General features: G+C 43.9%; 1 protein-coding gene across 1 annotated transcript; it reads left to right on the top strand.

Annotated features, from left to right (window-relative positions):
* Positions 1 to 5,432: 5,432 nt before the first annotated feature.
* LOC117015119 (HLA class II histocompatibility antigen, DO alpha chain) lies at positions 5,433 to 8,802 on the top strand. The gene is made up of 5 exons (XM_033093505.1): positions 5,433 to 5,558; positions 7,001 to 7,249; positions 7,669 to 7,950; positions 8,044 to 8,179; positions 8,404 to 8,802. Exons 1-5 carry the CDS (start codon positions 5,477 to 5,479, stop codon positions 8,408 to 8,410), a joined length of 756 nt encoding a protein of 251 aa, XP_032949396.1. The 5' UTR covers positions 5,433 to 5,476; the 3' UTR covers positions 8,411 to 8,802.
* The last annotated feature ends 4,659 nt before the right edge of the window (positions 8,803 to 13,461 follow it).

The following is a 13,461-nucleotide window of genomic DNA, read 5'->3' as shown; positions in this document are numbered from 1 at the left end:
ATCAAAGAATACTATCAACAGAGTAAAAAGTCAACTCACCAAATGAGAGAAAATATTTTAAAATCATATATCTGAGAGGGGATTAAAATTCAGAATATACGAGTTTTGACAATTAAGTTCACGATCTTGTTGCAACAATGTTGCTAATCTTTTTTTGATATCAGAGGGATTATTCATTATGAATTTGTACCAACTGGACAAACAGTAGCCAAGTTTACTAATTGGAAGTGCTGAAAAGGCTGTGTGAAAAAGTGAGATGACATGAACTTTTCACTAACAATTCGTCACTCTTGCATCACGACAATGTACCAGCTCACACAGCACTGTCTGTGAGGGAGTTTTTAGCCAGTAAACAAATAACTGTATCGGAACACCCTTCCAACTCACCTGATCTGGCCCCCAATGACTTCTTTCTTTACCCGAAGATAAAAGAAATATTGAAAGGAAGACATATTGATGACATTAAGGACCTCAAGGATAATATGACGACGACTCTGATGGCCATTCCAGAAAAAGAGTTCCAAAATTGCTTTGAAGGGTCGACTAGGCGCTGGCATCAGTGCATAGCTTCCCAAGGGGAGTACTTCGAAGGGGACCGCATGATATTCGGCTATGAGGTATGTAGCACTTTTTCTAGGATGAGTTCGCAAACTTAATTGTCTGACTTCGTATAGTGAACTACAACTCAACAACAATAACAACAACAAAAACAATTCAATTAAAAAATGGGCTAAGAACTTGAATAATCATTTCTCTAAAAAAGGTATAGAAATATTCAATAAGGACATGAAAAGATGCTCAGCATCACTAATCACTAGGGCAGGGCTTATCCAAACCACAATGAATTACCACTTCAAGCCCATTAGGATGACTCGTACCAAAAAGCAGAAAACAAGTGTTGGCGTAGATGTTGAGAAACAGGAACCTGGCCTTTCCCAAAGAGAGATGAGTTTTTTCAATAATATTTCCTTTAAACAAGAAGAGGTACATCTGTACTTTTAAATGGCGAATTTAGGGGTTTTCCTACCACCATTTGGAATTTTTACTCCAGAGTGTAATGAAACCAGTTATGTATTTTTTAAAAGATACTTTTTTTCACACGAGTATTAATGTGTAAATTTCGAACTATCTACAGATACAAAGGATGAATGATTTTAGCTTAACATTTTTCAGTTTCTTTCCAGAAGACAGAGGTCTAAAGCCTTGACCTGAAGTGTCACTTGGTAAGGTGACACCAAAAGGGTAGTAACTGTGGTTTCAGGCTGTCCTAGGCCTCTGGACCTTTCCTCTCTTTACATTCATGATACTGACACAGATGGACACTCACAGGCCACAATAATTACTCCCTCCCTGTAAAGAGCACCACCACCTCAAAAAAACAACGAACAGGCACATGTGTGTCCTTAAAGAAGGAGTATTAGAAAATATAGAGCCAGCCACTTAAAATGAGCTTGAAAATGCACTTAAAAAGTAGGAGAAGCTATTATAATATGAAAAAACATAGGGAATATAGGGAAATCTATACAGAATTTTGAGGTGTAAAAAATATGATAGTCAAAATAAAACAACATTAATGGGAATAAATAGTGGGATAGATACAACTGAAAAACAGTAAGTTGGAGGGCTACACTGAAGAACTCTCCTAGAATAAAAGATGGAAGGATAAAGAAATTGATATAAAGTCAGACAAAGACAAATACCATATGATTTCACTGACATGTGGAATCTAAAAAACAAAATAAATGAACAAACAAAACAGAAACAAACTCATAGATACAGAGAACAAACTGATGGTTGCCAGATGGGAGGAGAGTTGGGGGACTGGGTGAAAAAGATGAAGGGATTAATAAGCACAAATTGGCAGGTGCAAGATAGTCATGGGGATGAAAAGTGCAGCATAAAGAATATAGTCAATAATAAGGTAATAACTATGTATGGTGCCAAGTGGGTACTAGACTAATCAGGGGGATCATTTCATAAATGTTATAGAAGTCTAACCACTATGCTGTATACCTGAAATTGATATAATATTGAATGTCAACTGCAATTGAAAAATAAAACAGTTGAATATAGAGAAGAAAATTCAAAAGACATGGAGAGAAGTGCCCAAATATGTATAATATGAATTTCATAGAGGAAAAAATAGGAGAAAGAGTTATAGAAATACAAAAGATGAATTTCCAGAATTAAAAGATACAGAGGACCCATAATGCCCTCACCAAGAGAAGGAAAAACTCGTTTTAGATACAATAAAATAAAATTTAAAAATACCAAAACAATGAGAAAATTCTGAAAGATTCCAGAAAGCAAGACTGACATCAGATTTCCTAACTGCAACACTGGATGCAAAAAGACATTCGGATGGTATTATTTAAAATGTTAAAGAGAGAAAACTTCAAACTTAGAATTTAATATACAGCTAAACTTTATTCAAAAGTCATGGTATAATAATTTTTTTCTCAAGCACACAAAGCTTCAGAAGGTTGGTCATACAAATACCCACATTTAAAATAATTTTGGACAAAGTATTCCAATAAGAGAAAAAATTTCAGGAGGTGTCAAAAGATATTGGAAATAAGTTGATCAAACACTGGTAAAGAAAGAAAAATATATAAATGGATTTGAAAGCATACTAAGGTTCTTATCCGGTTAGAGAAAAGATAGGAAAGGTATAGAAACACTTTTTTAAAAATGAAGACGGGGGCGGGGGGGTGGCTGGTTTTCTCTGGTTAGAGTGCAGTGCTCATAACACCAAGGTCACGAGTTTGATTCCCACATGGGCCAGTGAGCTGCGCCCTCCACAACTAGATTGAAAACAATGACTTCATTTGGAGCAAATGGGTCCTGGAAAAAACACACTGTTCCCTAATATTCCCCAATAAAAAAAAAAATTTTTTTTAAATGATGAAAAAGGAAACGTAAAAAAACAGAAGTATTGAAATAAATAAGGCATTAGAAACGAGTCCAAATATATCAATAATCAAAATAAATATAGTTTGGATGGGGCAAAGATGGTGCCACATGGTCACCAAACTATCACATTTTCCTGAATACACAACTAAACTACATTTTCTCAACTTGGGCAGGGACATGGTTTGATTCTTGCCAATGGAATGGGAGCAGAGATGGCATGTAGTTTCTGGTCCAAAGCCATAAGAACAGATGTGCCGTCCCTAGGCTCTCTCTTCTGTCTGCAAAGCTGGAAGCAAAGTTCTTTTCAGTAGTGGAGATGCAAGATGAAGCTAGGCTGGGTTCATGAGTCACCTTCTGGAGAAGAACTACAGAGGGTGTACAGCCTGCCTTGAGCTGCACATAGGTGAAAAATAAACCTGTGGTTTGTCAAAACATGAGGTTTCAGTGTTTATCTGTTGCAGAAGCAAGTTCGCTCACTTTGACTAATACATGGATTGAACACAGGGATTGTCCGATTGAATCAAAACCAAAATCTATCTTCACAATATTTACAACAGCTACGTGTAAAGCACCGGTGCATAGAAGTGCATATATCAAACAAATACTAACAAAAAGAAAGCTGTGTAGCTGTATTAATATCAGACAGAACAGACTTTAAGACAGCAAGACTATCAGTACAAATGGGAAAAGGCTCAACTCACTGAGACTATGATAATGTCAAAAAGCAAGCACCTACTAGCATAGCGGGCAACAATTGATTGAAAAAATAGAAACAAATAGAAAAATCTACAGTCATAAGTGGAGATTTAAATACACTACTCTTAGTTATTTACAGGTCAGTCCAAATATAAGGAAAGATATGATAGATTAGAATGAAAAAATCTACACACTTGATCCAAGAAATATTTATAAAATTCTCCATCCAACATTTAGAGCACATGTGAAGTATTTACAAATATTGGCCACATTCCAAACTATAAAGCAAGTCTCAATAAATTTCTAAGCTGCATCATACTGATAAGATTCTTGGATTATAATACAACCAAATTAGAAGTTCATAGCAAAAAAAAAAACCCATACATTTAAAAAAATCCCCAAGTATTCTGAAATAAAAACACTCAATACCCAACTGTTACTAAACAAGCAACATTCTCTATTGTGAGCTTTCCATGATTTACAGATCTATTATGTCATTGTCGTGTGGCTCCAGCTCCCACCCCAAAGGAGAAAGGTGGTGAGGGACCCAACCAGAGCAGGACCATTTGTTCTGGTACAAATATCTATTGAGCACCCGCTATGTGCTGTGTTGGGGATGGAAACAGAAAGTCCTAAAGTTAGAGTTCCCATAAATGGTGCCACCCAAGTCTGTTACAGGTTGTAATTTGGTTAACTTAAAGTCAGAAGCCATGATCACGATCTGCTTCACTCAGTGCAGGGATCCCTTATTCACCGAGGACAGAGCATCAGAGAAGTTTGCTTGTTTGTTTGCTTGTTTTGCCAGGAATGAGTCCAAGATTCACCTAGGGAGAATGCTAAACACACAGGTCCCCTGGCCCTACCGTCGGAAAGGCTGATTTAACTCAGGTCAGGATGGGACCCAGGAATCTATATTTTTAACAAACTCTACAGGTGATTCGCTTGTGCAGCCAGGTTTGGAACCACGTCTCGGATGATTTCTTAGATTCCTTCCAAGTTGAAAATCATTTATTTCATGATCTTTGACAAATGGTCTTCAGATATTTGGGTAAACTTCTTTCTACCTGAATGGACAGTTAACTAGATACATACTTTTTATATTGGACAAAATTCTGCCAGTGCCTCCTACTGGCTGAGCCCAACCAGAAGCCTAAGGCAAGGGTGATGATTCGGGTCAGGCTCCAGGCAGCGTAAAGGGTGCCCAGGGAAGCTGGGGGACAAGTGGAGGGTACACGGTACCCTCTGCCCTCCTCTGAACAGCCCACTGGAGCTCCTTACAGCTCTTCTTTAGACTAAACATCTGCAACAATTAACACATTTTTTTCTCACATAATGAAATAAAGTAATATTTTCTAAAGTGATTTAAAGGTTTAAAGGATTTTTATTCTACTGAATATCCACTGTTTCCAGTTTCAAGTGTCCTGCTAAAATTTCTATTTTTAACCCCAAACTTGTCTGCAGAAACTTACAGGGAGAGTGAGTCTCTACACCACGGATCAAGGTTGAGAGGATTTGTTCGAGCTCAGCTGTGTGGTGTCTGGGGGCCTTTTCTCCCCCTTCAGAGGGTGCCTCCTTTGGAGGATGGATAACTGTCGATCTAAGCCCCTCCTATTCCCCAACAAAGAAACTTTCTTTTGACTCTCCTGTGGAGGGAGCCTCCCTGGTGTACATGGGCCTAGTGAATCCTCCCATCTTCTCACCCAGGCTCTTTACTTCTTTGCCCAGCAACAGCTATATTACCTCAGAGGATTTCTCTGATTGGCTGAATACAGCAGGGGTCTCCCCCATCCTAGATCTGTTTTCTTCCTCTTTACCTCTTCCTGTTCCTTTACCCCCAACACCGACCTATCAAGACTATCAGAGGGCAATGGTCCTCAGTGAGGGGCTGGTCCTGGGACTCCACACCTTGATGACCCTCCTGAGCCCCCAGGAAGCTGGGGCCATCAAGGGTGAGTGCTGTGGTGACTGGGTGAGGAGAGATTTGGGGTGTCAGCTTACGTAAGCGATGGTACAAAGCATGAACTTCTCCTCTCCCTCTGGTTTATGGGCAACTTCCTTTACCAAGAGATCCCCAACCCTCTCACCTCTCATGTCTGTCCTGGACCTAGAATACAGGTACAGCTTAGCCCAGCCATGCCAGTGTCTTGCTCAGGCTCTTTCAGGTTCAGCTACCTCCCCAATTCCCTTCTCCTTTCTGAAACCCAACCCTCCATCCTACTGCCTCCCAGCATCCTGATTTCTCTGCCATTTCCCGGCTTGGAGTGCACCCATTCAAGTCCAGTTCTCTTGCGGTATTTATCACCATGTCACTAGTTACCAATTCACCTGTCGTTATCCTGCCCCAGACGTGAGCTCCTTGTGTGTGGTTCGTCTGTATTTCCTGGGGGCCTGGCGTCGGGCTGGGCACACAGTAGTCCTTCAACCACGACTGAACAAACAATTTCCTAGAATACAAAAGGAATTTTACCAATGAAAACCTAACCCCTAATTTCCAGAAAACTGAGCTGCAGTTATGGGAAGAGGCACATTGAATCATAATGCTGTGAGATAGAAGAGCTGGGACACGAACCCTCAATTATGTCCTTTCCAGTGTTCTCGGCAATACCTGGGGCCATCCCTCGGGTCACCTTCTTCTATCCCTTTGGTCTCTGTGTCACAAATCTTTTTTTTTTTAATTTTAATTTTTTATTGGGGAATACTGGGAAACAGCGTGCTTCTCCAGGGCCCATGAGCTCCAAGTCGTTGTCCTTCAATCTAGTTGTGGAGGGCGCAGCTCAGCTCCAAGTCCAGTTGCTGTTTTCAATCTTTGTTGCTGGGGGTGCAGCCCACCATCCCATGCGGGAATTGAACTGGCAGCCTTGTTGTTGAGAGCTCACGCTCTAACCAGCTGAGCCATCTGGCTGCCCCTCTGTGTCACAAATCTTACTCCTACCAGCCATCACCCGTTTTCCCTCACATCCATCCACTCTGCATCTCTGTGCCCCAAGCTCCATCTTATACTCCTATCCTTATTTTTCTCCTCACCCTGCGCCCTCCACGCCCATCTCACACACAGGGCCTGAAGCACACTTAGAGCAGATGACTATAGCCAAGATCTAAACTTGGGAATCCCGGACACGATTGTAGGCAGCCTCTCCTCTTCCCAGACTGATGTGCCAGGCCTCACCTATATTGTTGGCTGGTGTGTTGGGCATATGCCTGTTTCCCTCTGTCCTCTCCCTTCCACCCCCCAGCAGCCCTTCCACTCTCCAAGGACCAGCTCAGGTCAGAACTGGACTCTGTGCCCCTCAGAACCCAGGATGTGGCACAGGTTCAGACTCAACAGCACGTGCTGTGGCTGAGACTGACGTATTTTCTTCTTTCTCCCGGGTCCTGAACTCACCCGACACAGCTGACCACATGGGTTCCTACGGACCAGCTTTCTACCAGTCCTATGGTGCCTCGGGTCAGTTCACCCACGAGTTTGACGGGGAACAGCTGTTCTCTGTGGAGCTGAAGAAGAGGGAGGCTGTGTGGCGTCTGCCTGAGTTTGGCGACTTCACCCACTTTGACCCGCAGGGTGGGCTGGCCAGCATTGCGGTGATTAAAGCTCATCTGGACGTCCTCGTGGAACGCTCCAACCGCACCAGAGCCGTCAACAGTAGGTTCCTGGCCCTTCCTCTGACCCCACACCCCTCAGTCAGGCAGGGGAGGCCCAGAGAAGCCTCTTCCCCACCTCCCAGGCCCTGTCGGCTCTGGCACACCGCTCTCAGAACATGCGACTGTGGTGCTCAGCCCTTTCTTTCCCAGGAGGCTCTAGATCTTTCCAGACCCGTTCAACCCCCATTCCTTCCTGAGGAAGGAACTCCCCACCTGGACTCCCCTTCAGGGTCCTGTCAGTTATAGGAGCCCCGGGTGCCCCCATTGCCATGCTCCGTCTTTTCGCCCTCTGTCCCCCACTCCTGCCCGAGGTTACCTGCCCGCACATGGCTAAGCAGGAGGAAAGCTCCCTCAGTCCCAGGCCTCTAAGGCCCAGCTGTAGGGATGATCCTTTGGGACTCAGGGCCTCATGTCTCCTAGTGCCTCCAAGGGTGACCGTACTCCCCAAGTCTCGAGTGGAGCTGGGCCAGCCCAACATCCTCATCTGCATCGTGGACAACATCTTCCCCCCTGTGATCAATATCACCTGGCTGCGCAATGGTCAAACAGTCACCGAGGGGGTGGCGCAGACCAGCTTCTATTCCCAGCCCGACCATCTGTTCCGCAAGTTCCACTACCTGACCTTCGTGCCCTCAGCAGACGACGTCTATGACTGCCGGGTGGAACACTGGGGCCTGGACGAGCCGCTCCTCAGGCACTGGGGTATGGAGCCCCCTCCCAGCCCACTCCTCATGCCGTGTTCCCTGTACTCTAGAATCCCGTTTCTGCACCCTTTGACCTTCCTTTCTCTCCCAGAGCCCCAGGTACCTTCCCTGCTGCCCGACACCACAGAGACTCTGGTCTGTGCTGCGGGCCTGGCCATCGGCGTGGTGGGCTCCCTCGTGGGCACCGTTCTCATCATCACAGGCACATGCTTGTCCAGCACCCCCAGGTGCAGAGGCCCCGGGCGCTGGGGAGGAAAGTGATGACTCTGGACAGGATGAGGGTGGAAAATCTGAAATTCTGTAGGGAGTTAATGGGGCAGAGAAGGAGACATAGACAAGTGGTGGGCAGGGAATAGAAGAGCAGGGGTGAGGTGAGGGGGTGAGGTTGGGGGAGGTGGCAGTCAGAGATAGGATCCCAACAACCATGGTCATATGGTTTTTGCTCCTTTAGGTACTGACCCTTCTGAGAGAAATGGATTGTGGGAGACATCCTATGGATTCCTTGCTGGCAGCTCTTGCATGCTCAGTGCCATGGTCTACTAATTTCGTCCCCACTGTGCTGACTTTGAATGGGATCAACCTCTGTCTTATAGCTCTCCTCCTTTTTGGCCTCGGTACTCATGGCAGGACTTGTAGGGCACTTGTAGTAGCAATCCTTCTCACCCTCAACACACACACACACACACACACACACACACACACACACACACAAACACACTTTCTTGCTTTACCCAAAGCTCTGGCTAGCAGCAGTAAATTCATTAGTGGTGTTTGCACTTGTACCAGTTCTTGGCCGATTCACCCAGGGTATAAGAGATGCTGGGACTTGGAAGAGGGGATTCTGGGTGATGACCACCCGGTACTGGGGATTGGCAGTTATCCTTAGGCTGATCCAGCTATGTCTTCCTCCATTTGACTCATCAACTCCGCTGTGTGTTACTTAAGAATGGGCTACTTCACAAGGACTTCAAGAAATTTGCCTTCTGAATTCAGATTTTTCCTGAAAGAGATGCAGAGTATCTTGTTCATTATAAGTCCCTGCAAACAAAAACAGTTCTGAGGGCACTGGAGAGGAAAGGTTCATGAGAATTCTACTTTTGTCCAGATTTACTCTGTAATGAAGAGGCCATTGGTTTCTAGCTATAATCTATGATGTCATCTTCTTTTTTCTACATTCCCTATGCATGGCAAGAGTGGTCTGAGGCTTGATAAGATGGCTACTTCCTCAACCTGGGGTCAATTGTATCAGTAAGTAGGGTAGCAGAGTAGATCAGCAAGGAATCTGGTGAGAGGGGAGATCTAAGAGAGAGCCACTTGAACGCTCTCTAACTACGTGGCATGGAAGATTTTGGTTTACTGTGAACAGAATTAAAAATACACACAGAGAAATAGAAACCACACTAACTAGTTTATGTCAAGTGAGTGGTATAGATTAGTGGTTTTCAAACCAGAATGAACATAAAAGAATCACTTGGGTGTCGGCAGTTTAAAAAGCACAGGCTTCACCTGGATCTACTAAATTAGAATCTCAGGATTGGGAGGAGTGGAGCAGTGAGTCTGTGATTTTTGATAAGTTCCAGATCATGCTGATGTAGCTATTCTGGGCCCAGTCTGTGGTCTGGTAACTGGGACCCACTGACAGTGTGGTGTGACTGGCAGTCTTTGGAAGAGGGGATCCCTGGGGTCTTCGGTGGTCCAGGAGGCTTTCTGGAGAAGCTGCCTGGGTCTTTTAGGGCATAAAAGTCCAGCAAGCTACAAGTAAGTAGGAGCAAGATGGGGATTTGAATTGTGAGCATTTGGTCCTGGAAAAGAAAGATACCAAGAGATTACAGGGACTCTGTGGACTTCCCAAGAGAGAATAAGTTGGGAGAAATCAAGACTCATGAAAGTGGGGAGGATCCTCCTACTCAGGGTTTTGTTTCCAGTAACAGAAACCCTCTTAGGATGATCACAGCCAAAGGCAGAGAGGGTATTTACAATAAAGACAGAGGAGTTGTGCCCAGAAACCAAGGGCGGGTTTTAGCCAGGCCTCACAGGGAACAGAACTCAGAACAGAAAATCCAGCAGCACCTAGAGCAGTCCCTCTTGCTCTCTCTTTGGGCCATATGGTCTGTGTTCTCCAGATCTCTCTGCGTCCTAGATTTGTTAGCCACATTGCTCTCTGTGTGTGGACTGTCCTTTTCAGCTAACATGCCCACCCTGCAACTCCTGAGTTTGTATATTACCTCAGCTCTAGACACCCACTGAGACTACGTCTCCCACTCACAACTTAAATTCTTGGAAAAATAAATGACTGGTCAAACTTGGACAGGTGTCCATCCCGGTCCAATGTTCCGTGACCAGGGGGAAAATCTCCCACAGCACAAACATGGCTGCTGAGCGCCCACCTCTGAAGCGAGGGGTCGGGTCGTTCTCAGAGAAAGAAGAACAGGTTGGGTCTCAGAAGACACCACAAGATATGTCTGTCTGTAACGTGCCCTGATCTCTGCTGACTTTCTGCTTAAAAGTTAACTTAATGCATCCTGTGAGAGGCATTTTTCTGATCTCTGGCCTAATGTTTAATAAAGTCATTAAATTGTCTTCTTTTGACCAGAAGTGTGCTTTTTTCACTAGGTATATATTACCCAGAAGTCAGTGGAACTTCTAGGAACAATTTCAAATATTTTAGATTTATGTTTCTGCCCTCATACTCACATTTTTTTCCACTTCCAGTCTCAGAGTAAATAGTCTCTCGTTAAAAAAATTGTCCTCTTGCGTTCTTGATCTGGCTCCTGTTACTCTCTTTTAGAATAGACACTTAGTAGGTACTTCCTCTTCTGTACTTCAAACTCTTCCTCTTTGCAGGGTTCCCCCACCACCACCACAAATAATGAACATGTCATCTCTCCCATATAATGAGATATCAAATCCCCTCTCTGTTCTATAGCCCAACTTCCCCACCCCAAGAGCGCCTCCCAGAACACGCTCAGTGCTGCCTGGGCTGCCTCCAGACCTCCTCTTCCTGGCCACACTCTCTTTTAATTTTTAGCAAAGTTATGCTACACATGTAGTTTAAAGCGTCAAATATGCTTGTACTTCTGTAAGATTTGCTAAAAAAAACCAATTCCAGTCTCCAGCCCCCTCTACTACCACGTCTTCACCCCCAGAGGTAATAACTTTCAACTGTTTAAAACCAATTCTATTAGTATTGACCCCCCCACACATGTCTACATGTTTGTGTTGCTACAGCATGAGTTTGATTTTGCAGCTTTAGGCTTTGTCTCTTTACTTCCCACTAGGGAAGAGGAGGATTTAATTCTTTATCCTCACACTACACACATGCTCCCTTCTCAAATCCCCTTCCTTTAACATAGTTATATTGATATTTTGGCTAGGTTGGTGTCCAATGTTTATGATCATGGAAAGGCTATGATTCACAGCCAAACCACAGGGTAAACCATGCTTGCTCTTCCTTTCCTAGACAACTTTTTGTTTTCCCTGGAGTTAATAATTGTCATGTTTTCTCTTTGCTTGGTTTTGTATGTACCTATCATTAATGAATCACAAATTTATTAACCCAAAATTCATTCTCAAATACAATCAGACACACAAGGTATTCTGTCAATTTTATCGTTGAGTAAAACTCATTCTTAACAGAGAAGACTGCTGTGACCTGAATTAGTTGCCCTCAGTGACACAGCTGTCATCATCATCCTTGTCAGGATTTGCCTGTCCTCCTGTTTCTTACATTCAGTAATGACCCTTTTGTGGTCTACTGCCTTATTTTAGAGAGGCACTCCTCTTTTAGCTTCCTGAGAAAGAGTTCATATGAAGTAAACATTAATGCTTTGCATATGTCAGAAAACGTATTTATTCTACTCTCACATTTGAATGATCACTTCATTGGGTATAAAATTTAAGGTTGGGGATAATTTTCATCAGAATTTTTAAGGCCTTTTTTGATACTCTCTTAGTTTCCAGTGTTATTTTTGAAAGCCAAAAGATATTCAGAGTCCTGAAACTTGCATGAGGTCTGTTGTTTTTTCCCTCTGGATGCTTATAGGATATTTTCTTTTTCTCTTTCTCCAGCTTTAAATTCCTTCAGGTGTTTCATTACCTACAGGGTGAAGATGCTTCTCCAACTGCCCCCAATCTACTTTATTCCCAAAACCTCCCCTAAAAATAGTCAATAAATGTTTACTCCTCTCTGCCTTGCAATACTATTCTTGGTGCTGAACCTGCCTTCCTCTGTCAACCAATCAAAGCTTTACCTGTTTTGCGCCCGGTCCAGATTATATGGCTTCTGTGAAGCCTCCGCTATCCCAGCCCCTGATACTCTGCCCATTCTCTCACTACTACGTGCCACACTCTGCCATGTGTCAGAGTTAACTGTGTATGTATCTTCCTGTGCCGTTCCTCTAGGCCAAGGAAAGTCTGTGTCTTACATTTCCAACACCTGTCCTATTGTCTGGAACATACTGACTGGAACATTAAGACATTTGTAGAATTCTACTTAATTCCATTTCACTTGCTTCAAAACCTGCTTGCACCGTGCTGTAGCTGGTTTTAGTAACACTGACTGTTGTTTACTGAATACAAAGAATGTCCCAGGCTTTGTGGTAAATGCTTTTCATATGTAGTGGATTTGACTCTTGGCCCACAAAATCAAGAAAACAGTGCACAAAGAGCAAGAAGTAGTAAATTTCTATAAGGCATCTTAAACTGGACTCAAAACCTACCTCCTACCTCCATGAGACCAGTAGTAAATTCAACCTCAATTATAATTGGGGCTTCCCTCTTTCATGGCTGTGCAGAAACACTGGACAGCCCCTTCTGTCTTCCTGCATCTGTCCGGAATGATACCCCCAGATGCCTAGGTCTTAACCTGGACGGTCCTTTCAGAGTGGCTGTTCTGTGGCTTCTGCAACAAGCTTGGGGCAAAGGAAACTTTGATGAGAAGTAGTCCCCACTGCTTTGGGATAGGACTGCAAAGCTGTACCACACAGACAGCTTTCTTCCCCACTTGCTTTGGGTGCTGCAAGAGAACAGGGTTCTCTTATGACTCACAGACCGCTATGCCCTCCACAGTGTGGGACAATCTCTGTCTTGCCTTCCTACCTCTCAAAGACATCCCCCCGCTTTCTCTAGTATCATGTCTGAGACGTGTAGCATAATGTCAAGAGTGCTTCAAGCTTTGGGGAATTCAAAGCCAAAAGAAGAAGGGTCTTGGAGGTGACATCTGCCATTGCCCTGTATCACAAGCCTAAGTACAGAGAAAGAAGAAAGAAAAGCATTATTCTGCTACCACGCATTATTTTATTTCTTCCTTACAACCAACCTGCAAGGTAAGTGTAATCATACCCATTTCACAGAGAAGGAAACTGGGATTCAAACTACATAACTTGTGCAAGGTCAGACAGCTAGAAGGTGGCTGGGAAGGTCTGCCTGATGCCAGAGCCCAAATTCTTTTCATGGCACTGTCGCTACTCAGAGCACACAGAAGCTAGCCTGCGGAACATGAGGCAGGATG

The sequence above is a fragment of the Rhinolophus ferrumequinum genome, chromosome 3, assembly GCF_004115265.2.
Source record: "Rhinolophus ferrumequinum isolate MPI-CBG mRhiFer1 chromosome 3, mRhiFer1_v1.p, whole genome shotgun sequence".
Classification (NCBI taxonomy): Eukaryota; Metazoa; Chordata; class Mammalia; order Chiroptera; family Rhinolophidae; genus Rhinolophus; species Rhinolophus ferrumequinum.
Note: the sequence above shows the minus strand (reverse complement) of the source record. Positions and strands in the feature narration are given on the sequence as shown.